At 38.0% G+C, this 24,108-nt stretch overlaps 1 protein-coding gene across 2 annotated transcripts in view; it reads right to left on the bottom strand.

Annotated features, from left to right (window-relative positions):
* Nucleotides 1-24,108, bottom strand: part of MIPEP (mitochondrial intermediate peptidase) — a 177,052-nt gene that overhangs the window by 107,056 nt on the left and 45,888 nt on the right. For both annotated transcript variants that reach the window (XM_066381009.1, XM_066381010.1), the window contains exons 11-14: nt 6,018-6,171; nt 4,642-4,719; nt 2,782-2,986; nt 1,476-1,585 (exon numbers count right to left, since the gene is read on the bottom strand). In XM_066381009.1, coding sequence (XP_066237106.1) covers nt 1,476-1,585; nt 2,782-2,986; nt 4,642-4,719; nt 6,018-6,171 — 547 coding nt within the window. The remainder of the gene's footprint in view (nt 1-1,475; nt 1,586-2,781; nt 2,987-4,641; nt 4,720-6,017; nt 6,172-24,108) is intronic.

The following is a 24,108-nucleotide window of genomic DNA, read 5'->3' as shown; positions in this document are numbered from 1 at the left end:
CTGTGCTCCACCAGGCCTCATATCACACTACACTTGAGGATAGCAGGTGAGCAATTACAAAAGGAAGAATTCAGGCCCTGGCTGGTTAGCTCAGTTGGTTAAGAACATTGTCCTGAAATGACAAGGTTGCAGGTTTGATCCACGGTCAGAGCACACATGGGAGGCAACCGATGAATGAAAAACTGAGTGGAACACAAATGAATGCTTTAGTTACCCCTCCCCACTTTCTCCCTTTCTCTGTGTCTCTAAAAAAAGGGGGGGGGGTATTTAATTATGTCTTCCTAATCAATTCCAAATTCCAAAGTGTGGAGCCATGGACGGATTATGCTGTTCTGTGATGGGGGAATGGACATTTATGTTGTTGGCTGAGTCTACATAATTTCCAGAGGAATTCTTTGCAGATCAACAGAGAGGTAGCTAATTAGATTACAAATATTTCAATTTTGTTATTTAATAACTGAAATAGATTATGATAAAGACTAACTCAAATTAATTATCCAGAAACTCATCCATTATTTAATAGTTGACAATATTGTTAGATAAAAATCAATTTCAAAAAAAAAAGAAAAGAAAAGAGATGACCAAATCCCATTATGCACCTAGGGGCATAATCAGAAAAGAGTCACAAATAAAGGTGGTTTGGGCCCTCCCTTTTTCTGATTCCATTCATTCCTTCATTTAATTTCTTTTAGTGCTTTGTTATGTGCTAGGCATGATTCTAAATACTGAAGATTCAAAGATGGATATAATTTTACACTTTCATTCAGGGAGGTATGGTCTAAGGGGAAAATTACTAGCTAACATAATATTTTATAAATTGAGAGTTCTGAGAGAAGGGGAGGCACATTTTTCAATATGCATGGACTGCACAATGTTGGTACTTATGCTTACAGTTAACTTACTATAAGGCAATTTCTCATTTTAACTCTACTTTACAGAATTTTAAAATATTAAAAATTAAAATGCACAACTTAAATCTAAACATCGATACTAGAGGATCTGCAGACTTATCATCATACAGATGCTGAGCATACCATTTTACAAAACACCTAAAAATTCAGACCAGAGAACAAATGTTCAGAAGCATAAAGGAAAGAAGAAAGAGAAGCTTTGCTGAAGTGAGATGGGCTTGAAGACCTCTTCCACTAAAGAGCTAGTCTCCACCTCTGGAAGCAGGAGTCGAGTGTTTTCCTCAGGGACTGGGTGTGAGGGCTAAATGGGATACCACCTGCTGTATAATTAAGGGCAGCTATCTGTCAGTACATTACATGCTGCAACTTTGATTCCATAGGCTAGTCCCCTCCAGCCCCCCCCCTCCAAAAGATGAGAAAATCAGAAAAAAAAATGGTAAAAGGATTCTGGTAATGACAGAGGGTGACCGAGTTCTGAAAAACACTGAGTTCAAGATTACGCAGCAGATCATACACGGTCCCCACCACAAATCAGAAGACTGTATTACAAATTAGTTTCCCTACCTGCCCTGTTTGATAATGTCTGGCAAACTGGTTAACTACTCGGTAGTCATTTGCAAAGTACTCCATCAGAATAGAAGGAACCTCAGCGAAATCAGTGGGGCACCTGGTCCCTAAAATGAGAGAAGAAAAAAAAAACGTTGGCAAGAATCAAATCCAATATATTTATCTTACTTTTTAAATAGTCTTTCAAAACCTTTATTTGTACTTCTGATGAACTATGATAAGCTTTAATTCATTAAATAAATATTTTATTTCTATAAAATTATTGCACATATTTGCAGAAGTTTATTATAATCCTATATATTTTCTTGTATATCAAAAGTAAAACAAAATATTTGCACAGCTGGATAAAACACCTTGTAAAGCAGTGACTCAAAACCCTTTACAAATAAGTCTGTCTTCAGCTATACTGTGCTATACACGAAATGCAAATTAAAACATCCTGACATTTAATATAGCATTGGTAATTAATTCACTAAATTCAACCACCAGATGCTTTTATCCTTCATTTCTTTTAAAATAACTTCATTTTGTCCATTCATTTCTTCCTGCAACAAAGTTAATCCCCAATGTAGAAAAGCAGTATTTTAAACTCAAAATTAGTTAAAGCAACAAATCTATAAGAACATTTTTGTTGACATTTTATGGTTCTGTCCAGCCCATCTACAATCTTTTCGAATATCTTCTCCTCCCCAAAACTACTATGTGAATAAAGTTAGTTAATGAAAACTGAATATGAACAATTTGCCAGGTAGTCTAAGGCTGACAGTGAGTGAGCTTAAGATTTAGAGATAAAACAAATAAAAGGGAAGTCTATAATTTCATCAAATATGGCTGCAGATAAGCATAAAACTATAATTTTATATAGGGGGAAAGAATAAAAAAAATAAAAAGTAATTTATCATATATTTTTCAACATGCTTTAATATATTACCTAACTGATTTTGGATAAAAAGAGGCAACATTCATTTACTTACTCTGTGCTAGGTACTAAGGAGATAATATGTTTATTCACATGCACATAAAGCCACAAACTTAAATCTCATAAAGAACAGTACAAAATATAAAATGGCACAAACTCAAAAGACAGACAGCTGAGACTTGTTCCTCAGTGAGGACTGCGAGCAAGGAAGGAAAAACATAAGAGGATTGGGTTGCACAACAATTAAAAGGACAAAAACAAGGCCATCTGTAATAAATGACCTCGAACATTAAATGACTAGATTTTCTAAATAAAAAGCTTCCTCTTTAAACTGTGAGTTTTTTTAGAATTGTATTGAATAAAAGTCCTCTCTTCATGGCTCACCAGTGACATGTTGATAACGAGTACGTCCCAGCATAGAATGCATTGCATGTCCCATTTCATGGAAAAGGTTTTCCATCATTCCAGGAGTTAATAAAGTTGGCAAATTCCTTGAGGAATGGGAAAGATTCAGCATAAGAACTACAACTGGGAGTTGATAGTCTCCATCTTCCTTTAATCTGCCTCCACGGATTGTGAAATGGCAATCCTTTAAGAATGAGAACATGTAACAGAAGAAAGCGTTAGGTAGCCTCAAGAGGAGACTGTCTCTATCAAAACATGTGCTGAGTTCACATTGTAACTTAATCCTATTCTTATCCTATTTAGTTACAGGCACAAATTTTTCTTAACTCTTTTTCATACCCTCCAAATGTTCACAGGCAAATAGGAACTGAAAGATGTTGACCTATTAAGGGAAGGGACAAAAATATTTATTGAGCCCTTAAATGAGCTAGACAATTTCCATACCTATTGTCTTTATTACTTGAAAGCAATAAGCTCTAAACTCAAAGCAAGTGATCGGAAGTAACTTTTCTGTAACAGGCTGAGATTCACTTACATTTTATCACTTATTCTTCACAATAATCCTATATGAGGCAGGAATCTCATCTTTCAGATAAGTAAATGGAAACTGAGTCTTGAAAATGTCATGTATCCAAAGACATTCAGTTAGGTTTGCTGCATCTTGGATCTGAACCCAGGTGAACTACTAGGAGACAAAGCTCCTAATCACTGACCTAGACTCTCTACCAGCCATTCAAGCAGAGAGGAAGAACACAGGACTCTGTCTAATGACCTAGAGTCTAGTCCCACGTTCCATACCTACAAGCCAAATCATCTTGGAAACTGGTTGGCTCTATGAGCTTCATCGCTATCTTGACAAATTCCAGAATAGTTGCCTAGATTTTATAAGCTCACATCTATTAAATTGCTTTGAAATTCTGAATCACTATTCAAATATAAGTGGGGGGAGGGGGAGAATAACATGCACCCCACCCAGCAACCTTGTCTGGGGTCAATGCTCAAATCAACCTTGTTATTTTCAGGCCTGAGGCTGATGCACTCGGACCAACCAAGCTATCTTCAGTGCCCAGGTTGATGCTCAAACCAATCAAGTCACTGGCTCTGGGAGGGAAAGAGGAAGAGAAGGGGAGAGAAGTAGATGGTTGCTTCTCCTGTATGCCTGACCAAGGATCGAATTTGGGATGTCTGCACACTGAGCTCACGCTCTATCCACCGAGCCACCACACAGGGTGAGGTGCATATTCAAAAACATGCTGTGAGCTCTCCATTCCTGAAATTAGCATTCCAAGGAGAGGCAGCCAAGATGGCAGAGTGCTGAAGGAGAAGCCAGTTCGTCAGTTTGTGCAGAAGGAAGGAGATGGGGAACAGAAGTGAATAAGGCTGGTGAGGTAGAAACCTTTGATTCTAGGAATACTCAGATAAGCCAGTGGCTTTGGGAGCCCTGAATGGATAGGAAAGTGTTTTCTCACTGTGTGTATTTCTCTCCCGCCGGGTGTGAGCTAGGATTAAAGCTAATGGCCCACCAACCCTCCCCCAACCCCCCCCCCCAAAAAAAAAAACCATGCTGTGACATAGAAGGGCTCATAAAATCTCAGCTATCATTATTACGATCATGATTACCATGACATGACCCAGATGAAAGTGACATACACAGATGTATATGATGGTTTTCATAATGTTTATTTTTAAATTCTATGCTAATTTCAAATTTATATATTTGGTAACTATCAGCTATGCCTTTCAAATATTAGGGAACTACAAAAACGAGATATAATATTCACATTAATATAAATTAATGGCTGATCGGTTCTAGAGACCAGATTATAAATGAAGCATCACCTGATGTGGCTTGTCTGCTCGCTGAAAAAAATCACAGTAAATGTACCCCATCAATCCTTCAGATTCATGAACCACAGCCTAGAAAAAACAAGTTTAATTTAATGGTGAGTGAGTCCATCAGAAACTCTGCAAGTGTAAAAACATCCCTAACACATAAATCTATACTACATAAATCATGCACAGCTACAAATATAGACAATTACTTTGTACATCCCATAGTATTTTGAGATAGATTCTATTTCCTCTTCATCTCCTGATGTTTCTGACTTGGGAACTCTCTCCAGGAAAGGAAACCCTCCTTGCTCAGGCCCTTCGTCCTGACTAGCAGTTCCCTACAACAGTGGTCCCAACCTTTTTTGGGCCACGGACCAGTTTAATGTCAGAAAATATTTTCACAGACCAGCCTTTAGGGTGGGACGGATAAATGCACAAAATAAAATCATGCGACCAGCGTAAAAACTGTGGTATTTTAAAATATAATTGTTGAACTTACGAGACAAGTGTCAAGAGTGAGTTTTAGACGGATTAACAGAGGGAATCTGGTCATTTTTTAAAAATAAAACATCGTTCAGACTTAAATATAAATAAAACGGAAATAATGTAAGTTACTTATTCTTTCTCTGTGGACCGGTACCAAATGGCCCACGGACCGGTACCGGTCCACGGTCTGGGGGTTGGGGACCTCTGCCCTACCAAACACAGCTTTCAGACTGTTCACTAACCACCTAAGGGAGCTGGGAGTAAGTGCTAGTGGACAATTCTAGCAGCAAAATTAGTTCTTCAAACTAGAATGTAATGATATATGTCCTTAAAAAGTATAACCCTCAAGCACAGAAATAACAAAATGTAGCTTTTGGTTTCAGTTGATGATCAATAAAATAATTATGTACGCCCTTACTCAAAACTGAGCATTTCAAGAGGCACAGCTCTTAGGAGAGGGCTCACAGAACATAGCCAAGGAACAAGGAGATAGTTTCATTTCTTGTAATACAGTGACAAGAGTACAGTGTGGTCAGCATATAAACAACATGTAAAACACCATAACAAAACAAAGCCCTCATTATAAACACACGGGTCAATAGATCTTCAAATTTTATCAAGGAGAAATAAAAATACTCACAGCTCAAACAAAGTGGGCCTTCATAGTAGACAAGCGGATTACTGGCTTGAAGTTATCAAAGAAGTCAAATAATAAAATGGGACATAAAATCTGATGCAAATTAAGCTCTTACAAAATAGGAAGGGGCTGGAAGGAATGGAAAGGTGGCCAATGCAATGGTCAAAGCAAAGCTAACTTGAAGATGAAAGTACTATTAATTGAATTACTAAACCCAAGAGTGAAAGTAGTAAAAGTTTGAATGAACCGAGATGCTTACCAATTTTCGGACATCATCACACCACACCTCTCCTTTTGCTGGCTGCTCTGCATATAATGAAATCCCCAACAGTTTGTTAAACAAAATATTAAGGCCTTCCATGCACGCTCCAAGGGAGAAAAATGGGCAATATAAACTGGGCTCAATATTATACCTAAGAGAAAAGAAAAAGGTTCAAAAGCATGTCTATTTAGTTCCATTTCTTAAGGTCAATTCAGAGAGCTTTTCATTGAATTTAGAATCATACTAGTTATTTAAAAAGGACTAAAACATAAAGGTATGTTTCTATCTTTTGAGGGAATTTGAGACTCAGTTTTCTTCAGAAGAAAAGTAGTCTAATTATTATTAGTAGTAAGTAATATTAGTAATTAAAGCAGACATACCATTCCTTACTCTTCATTCCTTTTGGGGTCAGTTTTTCACTGACTCAATTAAGCAGTCTATCTCAATTAACCACACTACACACAATTCTTACTTTATACACACTTATACACAAAATCTGACCAGTTTGGGCTATAATGATAAACCTCACATTATGAAATGTGTTACAGTAAAAAAAACTGTGACTTAAATCACATAAATATTAAACAAATATAAATCCTGAGGTACATGAAGTTCACACCTTGTAAAATATTTAATAAAAAACATCTCTGTAATAGAAACAATTAAATCTTAATTTGTTTCGTAGTTATCTATCATTATCTATCTTAAAAGAAGGACAGTATCTGGCAAGGCTAATTATTCCTCATCCAAAAAACAATTTTTTAATGTATTATTCCAATAAAAACCAAAGCACATCCAGAACATGTGATATGACTATTCATTTTTGAGTCATTAAGTCAGGCCAAACTTTATAACCACAGCCTGAAAGAATGGCTCTAGAATAGTAGTATTTACTCTATTTCCACTTTCTGGGATTAATATATATTAACATGTTAATATATATTATTATATATAATATTAATATATCTGATATTAATATATACACACAGACATACAAACTTAGGTTTATTACTAAATGGATAATTAGAATTACTGAGTGAACATAAATTGTAAAACAAATGAGATTTTGGCTACAGAAATGCACAAATTTACAACTTAGTTTCTGATCAATTATTTTATAAAATCAGAATCTTGGTGTTGAAAGCGATGCTAGTGGTCCAATGCTCTTACTCATTGATTCCTTTGCTCATGTAGGTCATTGAAGAACCAGCTGGATGTTGGAGGTAAGGAACGGTAAGAGAGTCTGTCTCTAAGGAGCTCACAGTGAAGGAAGCAGAGAAGTGAACTGACTACAGTCTCCTGAGCCTGCAGCCATAGGCAGACACTGTTGAAGAAGCGAGTGAACTAGCAGTGAACAATGGGACAGCAAAAAAGAGCATGATGACTTTACCTGTGGAGTGAGGGTAGAAACAGTGAGGGGGTTACAGGAAGAAACTAAGGAGTTTGCTGGGCAGGATGGGGCTGAGGGATGAGAGAAGGGAGAAGTGAGAAGGAAATTCCAGAGAGAAGCAACAGTGTGGAAACAATATGAAGGCGTGAAATAGCTGGGCAGCTTTCAGTAATCAAGTGGGCAAGGATGAGAGCTCCTAATGCCAGGTACAAACGAGAAAAGGGCAGGGGAGACACAGGGTCAGGTGCAGAAAACTGAGTGCCTGGGACACCAACCTGGGAATTGGAATTTTAGACCCATGGTCTCTCAACTTTTTGATTGTGCAACCTTATCAAGAAAATAATTCTAAGTTGCACCCACACACATGTACCCATGGCCTGGCCAATCTGAGTCTTCATCCCTACACTCCTGGAGGCAAGTGTTTCTAAACTCTACCCCTAGATATCTCAGTTATGTGAGTCAGTCACTTGTCTCTTCTTCTTAAGTTAGATGAAACTATGTTTCTATAAATGATAACAAACACGATCCTAATATATTAGTTACCACCTTAATTTAATGGCTTTAAAAATGATCTCCTTTTAGGCAGCACAGATTTTGCCATTACAATGAACATCATAAGGGCCATGGATAATTAGACAGTACTCTTTTGAGGGGCTGGCAACCTTGTCTCACCAGCACTCAAAACATGCTTCTTTGTAGAAGATTCCAAGATGGAGGCAGAGTAGGCTGACGTTCCAACTCCCAGCTTACAGAACCAAATAAGATTACAACTTAATTTAAGAATAATCATTTTTGGACTAAAGGAAGAGGATTCTATAACCAAGGATTACAGAAGCCACACTGAGACTGGTAGAAAGGGCAGAGACACGGAAAGGGCTGCCTGCTCCCAGGAGTGAGCAGTGGCTGAGGGTCCAGAGGGACTCTCACTATTGGGAGGTCACCTAGAAAGGTGTGGGTCCTAAGCCACAAGCCCTAGAGCCTAGAAGAGGCGCCCACACAGCATTTAGCTGTGAAAAGAGCTGGGTTTCTGTCTGCGAGAAAAAGACAGAGCTCTTGGAGATGCAGGATCTATCTACAAAAAATCTCATTCACAGCCACTTACCCAGGTCTCCGGTAGAGGAGAGCTGAGAGGACTAGAGTTGTGTGACAAGAGTGTAAGTTGGAGGCCCAGGGAGAGATACTGTGGGAGACGGCCACCAGAACCCCTGTGCTGAATCATTCTCCAATACTGCAGTTGCCATCTCTCTTGGGTGGAACAGTCCTCTCTGAGTGGCACCAGCCTGGGGAGAAGAAACTTCTTGGCCCTTGGGAGTAACTCCTTCTCCAGTCATGTCGACTGGGTTGTGCTGAGAAGCCAGGAGGCAGGGGAGCATCAGCAACTCAAGTTTTCTAGTGCTGAGGCTGGAGCTATCCCTCCGCCCCCACGCTCCAGAGTCTAAGACTGATCATTCCACCTCACAAAAGACTCAGTAGAAACTGTCCGAAAAGTAGGCAGACCACGCCTCTCAGTTTCAGAGGCCACACCCACTGGAGTCCTGGGACCACACCCTACAGAAGTATGTGGAAAAAGTCTGGACAGACTAACACCTGAGGCCAGGGATGGAGCCACACTCACTACCCTTCCTAATCTCCTAATTGCTGCAGGCTCCAGACTCTAGCAGGGTTTTTTTTTTCAGTGGCCGAGCCCAAAAAGCAGCCAGCAAGCGGACATAGACTTCAGGAGGCGGGACACAGGGAAACTTCCCCCAGGACCAGTGTGGGTAAAAGCCGGCCTAGGTGTGCAACTTGGTATTTCCATGAGAACCTGGGCCCAGCAGAAGCAGCCAAAAACTCTGGAATACTTGTAGCTCTAAGAAAGTTGCTGAGGGCCAGTCACAAGCAGTGCCTCCCACTGGTCTGCACTGGGTTCCTACCAGGAAGGCCCAGGGCTGGCACATCCAGTGGCCAGCTATAGAGAGGATCAGTTCAGGGCCTAACAACCCTTGCTAGAGTGTTATCCTAAGCCTTGGAAAGGCTCCTCACACCTGGCCAGGGTGAGGCAAGTTCCACTCTCTGTGATCAACACCGGCATAGCCAGTTATGTGCACTGGATGGGGTGGAGATTCACAGTCACACAGACTGGGTGCTGGATATCCTACCCTGCTGGGCTAGATGCCACAGGAGGAATAGAAAGGCGTAAAGCATAGACATTTAAAGTGTGGGTCCCTGTGAGCCTATTGTTAGATCTGGTTGAGGGGCTTAGCCACTTTCTGGGGGGACACAGCACCTAGAGAGGATTCTCTCAGGCTATCTCCCTGATATTAGGGTCTCACCAGCTGTAAGAACTTCTTCAGAGGGGTTTGTCGGCCAGACTTGAATTGAACTGGCTTCTCATCTTGTTAGAGACATACAATTTGAGTAACTGGCAGTAGCTGAGGGATTAGTTGCTGGATTAGGGCCACATTCCCCATACTCAGCTCCTGACCAAGAGACCACTGAAGTAGGGGATCCCACTAACATTGTGTTCTCAACCTCAGTTGCCCTAACCCGACAAGCTTACAACCTGTAGAGGGGTTGGTTGGGTGAGGCCAGTCTGAACCCATATAACAGTCTTTCTACAGAAGACTCTGTGGGAAGACCACACAGCTGCAAGATGAGGTGGAGCATTTAAAAAGTGAATGCAAATCTTATGGAGCTTGGGGCTTTTATAGAGCTGCTGTCATTTCTAAGCAGGAGGAAGCTGATCTTTATATACAGGTTGGCCTCTCCCACACTACTCAGGCACAGAAAAAACAGATTGCAGACACAAACAATGAAAAGAACAATAGCTACAGACAGGTAGCCCATAGCAGGTTACATATAACAGCTGACAAACCAACCCCAGAAGTGCCAGAACAACACAACTGGTAGTGGGTGGAAGACAGCATCAACCCTAGACTCAGCTAGCTACACAAGCAGCATGCCCAACAGAGAAGTATAGCAGGCACCAGACACTGTGGAGAATAAATATGCCAAACAGAACAAACATTGCAGAGTGTATAATACACATGATCAAGGTTAACCCTTAGAACCAGAGAGCCTGAAGGAATAACTGTACTCACAAAATGACCAATACTCACATTCAACACTTATATACAACAGAAGGGAAAATAGTACTCTCAAGAAGCATTTCTAAAACAAGAAAAACAGGTGGCCTGGAGGGCAGTACCACTGAGCCCATCTTGCATTCACTTTTTTCTCATAAAGAAAACACAAAAATTTCAAAGTCAGAGAGCACTACCTAAAACACAGACAAAATGAGCAAAGAAATGCGACCCAAATGAATCAACAAGAATAATGCCCAGAAAATGAACTAACCAAACTACCAGATGCAGAGTTTAAAATTATAATTTTTAGGATGCTCAAGGATCTTAGAGCAACACTGGATGGCCATAATGAACACCTAAATAAAGAGATAGCAAGCATCAAAAGGACATTGAAATCACAAAAGAATACCAATCAGAAAAGACAAATGTAATATCAGAAATGAGGACTGCACTAAAAGGAATCAACAGCAGGCTGGATGAAGCAGAGGATAGAATCAGCGATTTAGAAGACAAGATAAACATAAGCACAGAAATAGAGCAGCAAAATGAAAAGAGGCGCTAAAAGACTGAGGAAACTCTAGACCTCTGTAACATGAAGAGAAACATCTGCATCATAGAAGTTCCTGAAGGACAAGAGAATGAACAAGGGATACAGAACCTGTTTGAAGAAATCATAGCTGAAAACTTCCCCAAATTGATGAAGGAAAAAGTTACACAAATTCAAGAAGCACATAGAATCCTATTAAAGAGGAACTGGCCTGACCAGGTGGTGGTGTAGTGGATAGAGCGTCAGACTGGGATGCGGAAGACCCAGGTTCGAGACCCTGAGGTCGCCAGCTTGAGCGCGGGCTCATTTGGTTTGAGCAAAAGCTCACCAGCTTGAGCCCAAGGTCGCTGGCTCAAGCAAGGGGTTACTCGGTCTGCTGAAGGCCCGCGGTCAAGGCACATATGAGAAAGCAATCAATGAACAACTAAGGTATTGCAACACGCAATGAAAAAATGAAAAACTAATGATTGATGCTTCTCATCTCTCCGTTCCTGTCTGTCTGTCCCTGTCTATCCCTCTCTCTGACTGACTCTCTCTCTCCGTCTCTGTAAAGGAAAAAAAAAGAAAAAAAAGGAAAAAAAGAAAAAAAAATTTTAAAAACGACAAAAAATTAAAAAAAAAATAAAGAGGAACCAAAGGAGGTCTACACCAAAATAAATCATAACATAAATGCCATAGTTAAGAGACAAATAAAGAGTACTAAAAGCTGTGAGAAAAGCAGTTAATTATCTATATAGAGGAGCCCCCATAAGGATGACATATGACTTCTAAACAGAAACACTTAAGGGCAGAAGGGATTGGCAAGAAATATTCAAAATGATGCAAACAAAAAACCTACAACCAAGACTACTTTATCTCGCAAGGCCATTGTTTAAAATTTAAGAAGAAATAATTTCCTAAACAAAGAAAAACTCAAGGAATTCATTACAACCAAACTAGCACGGCAAGAAATGTTAAGGGGCCTGCTGTAAAAATCGCAAAGGAAAAATAAAGAAATCGAGAAAAAGAGGATTGTAGATTTAAAGAATAAAATGGCAATAAACAACTACATATCAATAACCTTAAATATAAATGGATTAAAAGCTCCAATCAAAAGACATAGGGTAACTGCATGGATAAGAAAACAGGACCCGGCCCTGGCCAGTTGGCTCAGTGGTAGAGCGTCGGCCTGGCGTGTGGAAGTCCCAGGTTCGATTCCCAGCTAGGGCACACAGGAGAAGCGCCCATCTGCTTCTCCACCCCTCCCCCTCTCCTTCCTCTTTGTCTCTCTCTTCCCCTCCCGCAGCCAAGGCTCCATTGGAGAAAAGATGGCCCGGGCGCTGGGGATGGCTCCGTGGCCTCTGCCTCAGGTGTTAGAGTGGCTCTGGTTGCAACAGAGCAACGCCCCAGATGGGCAGAGCATCGCCCCCTGGTGGGCGTACCGGGTGGATCCCGGTTGGGCGCATGCGGGAGTCTGTCTGATTGCCTCCCCGTTTCCAGCTTCAGAAAACTACAAAAATAATAAATAAATAAATAAATAAATAAATAAATAAATAAATAAATAAAGAAAGAAAGAAAGAAAGAAAGAAAGAAAGAAAGAAAGAAAGAAAGAAAACAGGACTCATACATATGCTGTCTATAGGAGATCCACCTTAGAACAAAAGATACACATACACTGAATGTGAAGAAATGGAAAAAGGTATTTCATGCAAATGGAAATGCAAAAAAAGATGGGGGTAGCAATACTTATATCTGACAAAATAGCCTTTAAAACAAAGATGATAGTAAGGGATAAAGAAGATCACTACATAATGATAAAGGGAGCAATCCAACAGGAGGATATAACCATTGTAAATATTTATGCACCTAATATAGGAGCACCAAAATATATAAAGCAAATTTTAATGGACATAAAGGATGAGATCGACAGCAATACTGAATAGTAGAGGATTTTAACACCCCATGAACATCAATGGATGGATCCTCCAGACAGAAAATTAACAAAGAAACAGCAGTATTAAATGACACACTACATCAACTGGATTTAATTGATATCTTCAGAACCTCTCACCCCAAAGCAGCAGAATACACATTTTTTTCAAGAGCTCATGGTACAGTCTCTAGGATAGACCACATGTTAGGACACAAAACAAGTCTCAATAAATTTAAGAAGATGAAATCATATCAAGCATCTTCTCTGATCATACTAGCATGAAACTAGAAATCAACTACAATAGAAAAACTGAAAAGCATGCAAACACTTAGAGGCTAAATAACATGTTATTAAAAAACAAATGGGTTAATAACAACATCAAGGAAGATATCAAAAATTTCTTTGAAATGTATCATACACCTCCAAATCTATGGGACACTTTAAAAGCAGTTCTGAAAGGGAAGTTCATAACATTACAGGCATACCTTAAGAAGGAAGAAAAAGGTCAAATAAACAACTTAACTCTTCATCTAAAAGAATTAGAAAAAGAACAACAAATAAAGCCCATAGGAAGTAGGAGGAAGGAAATAATAAAGATCAGAGAGGAAATAAGTGACATAGAGGCTAAGAAAAGAATAGAAAAGATCAATGAAATAAAGAGCTGGTCCTTTGAAAAGGTAAATGAGACTGACGAACCTTTAACCAGACTCTTCAAGAAAAAAAGAGAGGACTCATATAAAATTAGAAAAGAAAGTAGAGAAGTAACAACTGATACCGCAGAAATACAAAGGAGTGTAAGAAAATACTATGAAGATCTAAATGCCGGAGTGACGTCAGAGAAATGGTGCCGTGGCGGGTGCTCCCATTATCTCCCCTTGAAATTTCAACAAATTCAACAACTAGAGACAGAAAAAAATCTCAGGAGCACCTGAAAAATATACACACCAGACAAAGGGATGATTGGGCAAAAAGGTGGCTGAATATATAATCCACTCTGAAGGAAATAAGAGAGAACGGGCTTTTTTGTTTTCCTCACTGATCTGACGAAGGGCTGCTTTCATCTTAAGCCGAGTGAAGCAGAGGGTCAGACGCAGAGGGAGGAAGCTGGGTTCGGGTGAATGATCAAGCAGAAGAAAGACCATGCTAGCTCTGCCTAAGATCACGGGTGCGGGGCAAGCATGGGCGGCAGGCTCCGACAAAGGTTTCCGGTACAAGATGCCTGTGGAAGCCTGAGCTGTTGCTGGCACCAGCAGCTTTGTGCACTCCCACCTCCTTGATCCCAGGCAGTGTGCGAGTGGCTCCACCTGGCAACACTGGTGTGGGCGCGAACGTGCACAGGTTGGAGGGCATAGCCCGAGATTACCAGTGATAGACATCTGCGTTGGCTGTTGCCAGCATCTTTGTGCATTCCCAGCTCCACCACCAGGAAGGGATGTGTGCAAATGCTGGGATCCCTAGGCCTGGGACCATCCAGATGGGGTGCCTCTGCAGGCCTGCATTCCTGGCTCTGACTGAGAACACAGGCACTGTCTGCCTAAGTGGGCAGGTGCAAGCCTCCATCTGCACTGCTGAAGTCGTGGGGCTGGGTGTGCACATGGCTTGCTGCAGGCGACCAAACAGTACACAAGGGAGAAGTCTGTGGAGATTAGACCCGCGAAGCGCTGAGGCGTACTAGACATGCCTGGGGCCTTTAGAAACGTCATCTGCAATTGACCCCCAGCCTGCGGCATGCTGAGATGTGCTAGACCTATCTGCCGGCCCTTGGAAAGGCACCACATTGCAATCGGATCCCAGCCCTGCCTGCTCTTGCTGGCAGCTCTGGTTGGCACAGCCTTAACCAGAACTGTGCTTTGAGTGGTACTGGAGGAAGGACTTGGCTGTTCTTAGAGCCTCTTGCTCTGCAAGCAGTAGCTGCAGCGAACAGATAAGTCCCCAGGCTGCTAGTTCAGGTGGGAAAGACATGGGGAGAGGCACTGGACAAACTGAGTTTCCCACTGTCAGAGCCAAGCCCTAACAAACCCTATATACCAACAGGACTGAGGCCAAGCTTACGTCATCGCGACAGCTACACAACAGCAAACCTCTGCCCAAGAGCCCCACAGGGGCAAAACATGTAGTTCAGTGCCACCTGCCAAAAAAAGGGCAGAAGCTACATCTCAAAACCAGGAATTACATTTTTATAACTTTTTTTTCCATTTAGGTCATTTTGTCTTCTTTCCTTTTTATTCTTTCCTTTTCCTTTTCACCTTCATTATCCATAGTTGTTACATTTTTCATTCTTCTATTTATGAGGGTTTCATTTCAAAAACCTTTACTTTTCTTTTGTTTGTTTTTCTCCTTTTCTCTCATTTGATTGTCATTTATCAACAAATTATTATATTTTGGATTCATATTTTTCTTTGTGGCATTTTGCATGTTTTCTTACTTCATTTTTTTATCTCTTTTGTTATTTTTCCTCAGTTCCTGCTCCTTGTTCTCTGTAGTTTTTGTTCCACTTATCACTATAGAATTTTCATTTTTTCACTCTATCTTTTCAATTCTTATTTTATTTTTTTAATTTGCTTATTAGTGTTATTAACAATACCACTCTCAAATGCCATAAAGGAGAAAGAAATCAAATAACATGGATACAAAAGACAGAGATGTAGCTCAGATAGAGGATAAAAAATCTCTAGAAAAAAATTCCAATTGCTTGGAAAACTTGGAGTTAAATGACAGAGAATTAAAAATTGAAAATCTAAAAATATGCAGGGAAATATAAGAAAGCACAGAAAGGCAATTTAGAGGGCTCAAAAATCAATTTAATGAATAAAAAGAATACTTCACCAAGGAAATTGAAACTATAAAAAGGAACCAAACAGAGATGAAAAACTCAATATGTGAACTGAAAAATGAGGTAACAAGCTTAGCTAATAGAACAGGCCAGATAGAGAGGAGAATTAGTAACATAGAAGACAGGCAACAGGAGATACTACAGAGAGAAGAGGAGAGAGACTCATGAATTTAAAAAAAATAAGAAAGCCCTACAGGAATTGTCTGACTCCATCAGAAAGAACAACATAAGAATAATGGGTATATCAGAAGGAGAAGAGAGAGAAAATGGAATGGAGAACATATTCAAACAAATAATTGAGAACTTTCCAAGCCTGTGGAAAGAATTAGAGCCTTGAATCCAAGAAGCAAACAGAACACTGAATTACCTAAACCCAAACAGACCTACTCCAAGGCACATTGTAATGAAATTATCATAAACCAATGACAAAGAAAAAATCCTCAAGGCAGCCAAGGAAAAGAAGAATACAACATATAAAGGAAGGCCCATTAGACTATAATCATATTTCTCAGCAGAAACTTTACAAGCCAGAAGAGAGTGGACCCGAATATTTAAAGTACTGAAAGAGAGGAACTTCCAGCCAAGAATACTATATTCATCAAAGCTATACTTCAAATATGAAGGGGAAACAAAAAAATTCATAGATATAGAAAAGATGAAGAAATTTATCACCAGAAACCCCCCACTTCAGAAAATACTAAAAGGGGTTATCTGACCAGATATAAAGAACAAAACAAAACAAAATCACAAGTAAAATTTCCAACAAGATCACAATTAAAACAAGATTAATCTATGACAACAAAAGCAAAAAAAACGGGAGAGGACAAAGATTAACAGTAGCAAAAAAGGAAGAAGTGCAGAAGCACTCAAGAGATAAGGTACTACAATGAATATGATATATATCCTTTTTATTATCTAATGGCAACCACCCCTGAAAAAACCACTACAGAAACACTTGGCTTAAAAAAAGAAGAAACAGACAAAAAAAAATATGGATTACAACCAAACAAAAACAAATGAGAGAAAAACAAAAGAGAAGAACCAAGCAAGATACAGAGCTATCAGAAAGCAATACATAAAATGGCAATAGGAAACCCTCAAGTGTCAATAATTACATTAAATGTAAATGGACTGAACTTACCAATAAAAAGACAGAGTAGCAGAGTGGATCAGAAAAGAAAATCCAACTGTATATTGCCTTTAAGAAACACATATAAGCTACAAGGATAAAAACACATTCAAAGTGAAAGATTGGAAAGCAATTCTCCAAGCAAATAATATCCAAAGTAAAGCAGGTGTAGCCACACTCATATATAACAAGGCTGACTACAAAACAGCAAAGGTAATCAGAGAAAAAGATGTTCATTTCATAATGATAAAGGGGACATTGAATCAAGAAGACATACACTTCTTAATATATATGCACCAAACCAAGGAGCACCAAAGTATACAAGACATCTACTAACTAATCTAAAGATGAAAATCGACAAAAATACAATCATACTTGGAGACGTTAATAAATAGCTAACGGCACTAGATCGTTAATCCAAACAGAAAATCAATAAAAAAAATATTGGCCTTAAACACTAGAACAATTGGATATGATAGACATTTACAGTTCATTTCATCCCAAAACACCATAGTATACATTTTTCTCCAGTGGAACATTCTCAAGAATTGACCCTATCTTGGGACACAAAATTAACATCAACAAATTCAGAAAGACTGAAATTATACCAAGCATATTTTCTGACCACAAAGTTTTAAAAGTAGAATTCCACTGCAAAAAAGAAATAAACAAACACACAAAAATATGTTAATTAAACAACATACTTCTAAAAAATGAATAGGTCAAAGAAGAAATAAAAGCTGAGATCAAAAGATATATACAAATGAAATTGACAAGACAACATATCAGAATCTCTGGGATGCAGCAAAAGCAGTAATAAGAGGGAAGGTCATATCACTACAGGCCTATATGAAAAAACAATAGAGAGTTCAAGTAAATCACTTAACATCACATCTTAAGGAACTAGAAAAAGAAGAATAAAGGCAACCCAAAACGAGCAGAAGAAAGGAAATAATAAAAATCAGAGAAGAAATAAATGAAATAAAGAACAGAAAAATTATAGATAAAATCAATAAAACAAGGAGCTGGTTTTTTGAAAAGATCAACAAATTGACAAACCCTTGGCAAGACTCACTAAGGAAAGAAGAAACAGGACTCATGTAAACAAAATCCAAAATGAAAGAGGAGAAATCACCACAGATATCATAGATATACAAAGGATTACAGTAGAAATACTATGAAAAAATATATGCCACCAAGTTTAACAATCTAGAAGAAATGAATAAACTACTAGAACAATACAATCTTCCTAGGTTGAGTCACAAAAAAGTAGATAGCCTAAACATACCCATAAGCAGGGAGGAAATAGAAACAACTATCAAAAACCTCCCCAAAAATAAAAGACCCTCTAGAGCCAGATGGTTATAATAGTGAATTCTATCAAACATTCAAAGAAGATTTGAATCACTCTATCTTTTCAATTCTTATTTTATTTTTTTAATTTGCTTATTAGTGTTATTAACAATACCACTCTCAAATGCCATAAAGGAGAAAGAAATCAAATAGCATGGATACAAAAGACAGAGATGTAGCTCAGATAGAGGATGAAAAATCTCTAGAAAAAAATTCCAATTGCTTGGAAACCTTGGAGTTAAATGACAGAGAATTAAAAATTGAAAACTAAAAATACGCAGGGAAATAGAAGAAAGCACGGAAAGGCAATTTAGAGAGCTCAAAAATCAATTTAATGAACAAAAATAGTTTTGTTCATTTCCTATTCTACTGAAAGTCTTTTAAAAAATTGAAGAAGCAGCAATACTTCCAAACACATTTTATGAAGCCAACATAACCCTTATACCAAAACCTAGCAAGGACAACACAAAAAAAGAAAACAACAGACTAATATCTCTAATGAATACAGATGCTAAAATACTAAACAAATTACTAGCAAATCAAAGACAACACCACATTAAAAAATAATTCATCATAATCAAGTGGAATTCATCCTGGAATCACAACAATGGTTCAACATATAAAAAACAATTAACGTAATATACCATATCAACAAAGCAAAGAACAAAAGCCATATGATCCTATCAATAGATGCAGAAAAAGTATTCGATAAAATACAACATCATTTTATGTTTAAAATACTTAACAAAATGGTATAGAAGGAAAATATAATAAAGGCCATTTATGACAAACCATCAACTAACATCATATTAAATGGCAAAAACGGAAAAGTTTTCCTCTAAAATCAGAAACAAGATAAGGCTGCCCACTCTCTCCACTCTTACTCAGCGTAGAGCTGAAATTTCTAACCAGAGCAATTAGACAAAAGAAAGAAATGAAAGGTATTCATACTGGGAAAGAAGAAGTAACGGTTTCACTTTTTGTAGATGATATGATCCTATACATTGAAAACCCCAAAGACTCCACAAAAAGACTATTAGAAACAATAAACCAATACAGTAAGTAAGGTAGCAGGACACAAAATTAATATACAGAAGTCTATTGCCTTCTTATATGCCAACAATGAACTTCAGGAAATGAACTAAAAAAAATAATCCCTTTTATAGTTGCAACAACAACAAAAAAATACCTAGGAATAAACATAACAAAGAATGTAAAGGACCTATATAATGAAAACTACAAAGCACTGTTAAGGGAAATGGAAAAAGATACAATGATACGGAAAAATATTCCTTGTTCTTGAATAGGAAAAATATAGTTAAAATGACCATGTTACCCAAAGCAATATACAAATTCAATGCAATTCCCATCAAAATTCCAATGCCATTCTTTAAAGAAATGGAGCAAAAAATTATCAGGCTTATATGGAACTATAAAAACCCCCGAATAGCCAAAGTAATCAATCCTAAGAAAAAAGAACAAAGGTGGGGGCATTACAATACCTGACTTCAAATTATATTATAGAGCAATGATAATCAAAACAGCATGGCATTGGCAGAAAAACAGACACTCAGACCAATGGAACAGAATAGAGAACCCATAAATAAAACCATATATATATGGTCAAATCATCTTTAATAAAGGAGCCAAGAACACAAAGTGTAGAAAAGAAAGCTTCTTCAATATACGTTGCTGGCAAAACTGGAGAGCCATGTGCAAAAGAATGAAACTCGACTAGTTTGTCTCCTTGTACTAAAATTAATTCAAAATGGATCAAAGACCAAAATATAAGATCTGAAACAATAAGTTACACAGAAGAAAACATAGGTATTAAACTCATGGACCTTGGCCATAAAGAACATTTTATGAATTTGACTCCAAAAGCAAGGGAAATGAAAGCAAAGATAAATGAATGGGACTACATCAGTCTAAGAAGCTTTAGCATTGCAAAGAAACTGACAGTGAAACAAACAGCCAACTAAATGGAAGATGTATTTTCAAACAACAGCTCAAATCAGGGCCTAATATCCAAAATATACAAAGAACTCACAAACCTCAACAACAAACAAGCAAATAATCCAATAAAAAATGGGAAGAGGACATGAATAGACTCTTTTCCCAGGAAGAAATATAAATGGCCAATAGATATATGAAAAGATGCTCATCTTTACTAACTATTAAGAGAAATGCAAATCAAAACTGCAATGAGATACCACCTCAGACCTGTCAGATTAGCTATTATCAACAAGAAAGGTACCAAGTGTTGGAGAGGCTGTGGAGAAAAAGGAACCCTCATTCACTGTTGGAGGGATTGTAAAGTAGCACAACCATTATGGAAGAAAGTATGATGGTTCCTAAAAAAATTAAGAATAGAACTTATCATATGACCCAGCAATCCCTCTACTGGGTATATACCCCCAAAACTAAAAAACATTGGTATGTAAAGACAGATGCAGCCCCATGTTCATCGCAGCATTTTTTACAGTGGCCAAGACATGGAAACAACCAAAAAAACCTTTCAATAGAAGACTGGATAAAGAAGATGTGGTACATATATACTATGGAATGCTACTCAGCCATAAGAAATGATGACATAGGACCATTTATGACAACATGGTGGGACCTTGGTAACATTATACTGAGTGAAACAAGTAAATCAGAAAAAACTAAGAACTGTATGATTCCATACATAGGTGGGACACAAAATTGAGACTCATGGACATAGGTAAGAGTGAAGTGGTTACCAAGGGGAGGGTAAGGGAGGCGAGAGAGGGGTAAGCGAAGGGGAAGGGCATAAAGAAAACCAAATGAAAGGTGACAGAGGGCAATCTGACTTTAGGTGATAGGTATACAACATAATCAAATGTCAAAATAATGTGGAGATGTTTTCTCTGAATCTATGTACTCTAATCAATCAATGTCACCCCATTAAAATTGTCTAAATAAAATATACATTAAAAAAATCTAAATGCCAAAGAATTGGACAATCTAGGTGAAATGGATAAATTCCTAGAAACACACAAAATCCAAAACTCAATCTGAAAGAATCAGAAAAACCAAAAAGGCTGATTATAACAAATGAAATTGAAACCGTTATCAAAAATTCCCCCCAGCAAACAAAAGTCCTGGTCAGATGGCTTCACAGGCAAATTTTACCAAATATTCAAGAAAGAACTAACACCTATCCTTTTCAAGCTATTTAAAAAAATTCAAGAGGAGAGAAGACTTCCAAGCTCCTTTTATAAGGCAAGCATTATCCTCATTCCAAAATCAGGTAAAGACAGTACAAAGAAAGAAAACTACAGGCCAATATGAACATAGATCTTAACAAAATATTAGCAAACCGGATCCAGCAATACTTAAAAACAAACAAACAAAAAAAAAACCATACATTATGATCAAGTGGGATTTATTCTGGGGAGGTGAGGCTGGTACAATATTCATAAATCAATAAATGTGACTCATCACATAAACAAAAGAAAGGATAAAAATCACATGATTATATCAATCGATGCAGAAAAACCATTTTATAAAATCCAGCACCCATTTATGATCAAAATTCTTAGCAAAGTGGGAATACAGGGAACATATCTCAACATAATAAAGTCCATCTATGACAAACCAACAGCCAACATCATACTCAATGGGCAAAAATTAAAAACAATCCCCTTAAGATCAGGAACAAGGCAAGGGTGCCTCCTTTCACCACTCTTATTCAACCTAGTTCTGGAAGTCCTAGCCACAGCAATCAGACAAGAAAAAGAAATAAAAGGCATCTGAATTGGAAAAGAAGAAGTAAAACTATCATTATTTGCTGATAACATAATACTATAGATAGAAAACCCTAAAGTCTCAGTAAGAAAACTACTAGAAGACCTGATAAATAAATTCAGCAAGATGGCAGGATATAAAATTAATATTCAGAAATCAGTAGCTTTTCTAAACACCAATGATAAACTGTCTGAAAGAGAAATTAAGAAAACAATCTCTTTACTACTGCAACAACAACAAAAAAGTACCTAGGAAGTAAAAGATCTATACTTGGAAAATTATAAGACATTGAAAAAAGAAATCAAGGAAGATACAAACAAGTGTAAGCATATAGTATGTTCATGGACAGAAAAAATAAATATCATTAAAATGTCTATATTACCCAAAAAAATCCATAAATTCAATGCAATTCCTGTTAAAATACTAATGTCATACCTCAAAGATATAAAACAAATATTCCAAATTTTATATTGAACCGAAAAAGAACACGAATAGCTTCAGCAATCTTTAAAATGAAGAATAAAGTGGGAGGTATCACACTTCTTGACATCAAGTTATACTACAAGGCCACTGTAGTCAAAACAACTTGGTACTGGTATAAGAACAGGCATATAGATCAATGGAACAGAACTGAGAACCCAGAAATAAACCCACACCTTTATGGCCAATTGATATTTGACAAAGGAAGTAAGAGCGCACAGCGGAGTAAAAACAGTCTCTTTAATAAATGGTGTTGGCAAAATTGGACAGACACATGTAAAAAAATGAAACAAGACCACCAACTCACACCATTCACAGAAATAAGCTCAAAATGGATAAAACACTTAAATATAAATCAGAAAACCATACATATCTTGGAAGAAAACATAGGCAGTAAACTCTCTGGTATCTCTCGTAGCAACATTTTTCCGATTTATGTCCATGGGCAAGTGAAATAAAGGAAAAATTAATCAAATGGGACTATATCAAAATAAAAAGCTTTTGCACAGCAAAAGACACCATGAACAAAATAAAAAGACAACCCACACAATAGGAGAACATATTCGCCAATACATCTGATAAGGGGTTAATAACCAAAATTTATTAAGAAGTTCTAAAACTCAACATCAGGAAGGTCATCTATCCAATTAAAAAACTGGCAAAAGAACTGAATAGATACTTTTCAAAAGAGAATGCTCAACATCACTAATCATCAGAGAAATACAAATTAAAACCACAATGGGATACCACCTCATACCTCTCAGAATGGTGCTCATTAACAAATCAACACATAACAAGTGCTGGCGAGGGTGTGGAGAAAAGGGAACCCTCCTGCACTGCTGGTGGGAATGCAGACTGGTGCAGCCATTGTGGAAAACAGTATGAAGTTTCTTAAAAAAATTAAAAATGGAGTTGCCTTTTAACCCAGCCATCCCACTTTTAGGAATATATCCTAAGAATACCAAATCACTGATTCAAAAGAAGAAATGCACCCCCATGTTTACGGCAGCATTGTTTACAATAGCCAAGATCTAGAAACAGCCCATGTCTGTTATTGGATGAGTGGATTAAAAAGCAGTGGTACATATACACAATGGAATACTATGGGGCCATGAAAAAGAAGAAAATTCTACCTTGTGTGATGGGATGGATGGACCTGGAGATTATTATGCTAAGTCAGCGGTTCTCAACCTGTGGGTCGCGACCCTGGCAGGGGTCGAACGACCAAAACACAGGGGTCGCCTAAAGCCATTGGAAAATACATATTTATTATACAATACCCACAGGTTGAGAACCACTGTGCTAAGTGAAATAAGCCAAGCAGAGAAAGACAAATAACATATGATCTCACTTTATATGTGGAATCTAATGAACAAAGTGAACTGAGGAACGGAATAGAGGCAGAGGCGGGGTCACAGGGAGCAGAGGGACAGCTGTCAGAGGGGAAGGGGGTGAGGGAATGGAATCAGAGAAGGTGAAGGGATTAGTGAAATTATATATACGTAACACAGAGATACAGATAATAGGACAGCAAATTCCAGAGGGAATGGGGGAGGGAGTTAGGGGGAGGGGGCAAATAGGGTGTAATGGGGGACACCATGGTGGAGG

Source organism: Saccopteryx leptura, chromosome 4 (genome assembly GCF_036850995.1).
Source record: "Saccopteryx leptura isolate mSacLep1 chromosome 4, mSacLep1_pri_phased_curated, whole genome shotgun sequence".
In the NCBI taxonomy this organism is placed as follows: domain Eukaryota; kingdom Metazoa; phylum Chordata; class Mammalia; order Chiroptera; family Emballonuridae; genus Saccopteryx; species Saccopteryx leptura.
Note: the sequence above shows the minus strand (reverse complement) of the source record. Positions and strands in the feature narration are given on the sequence as shown.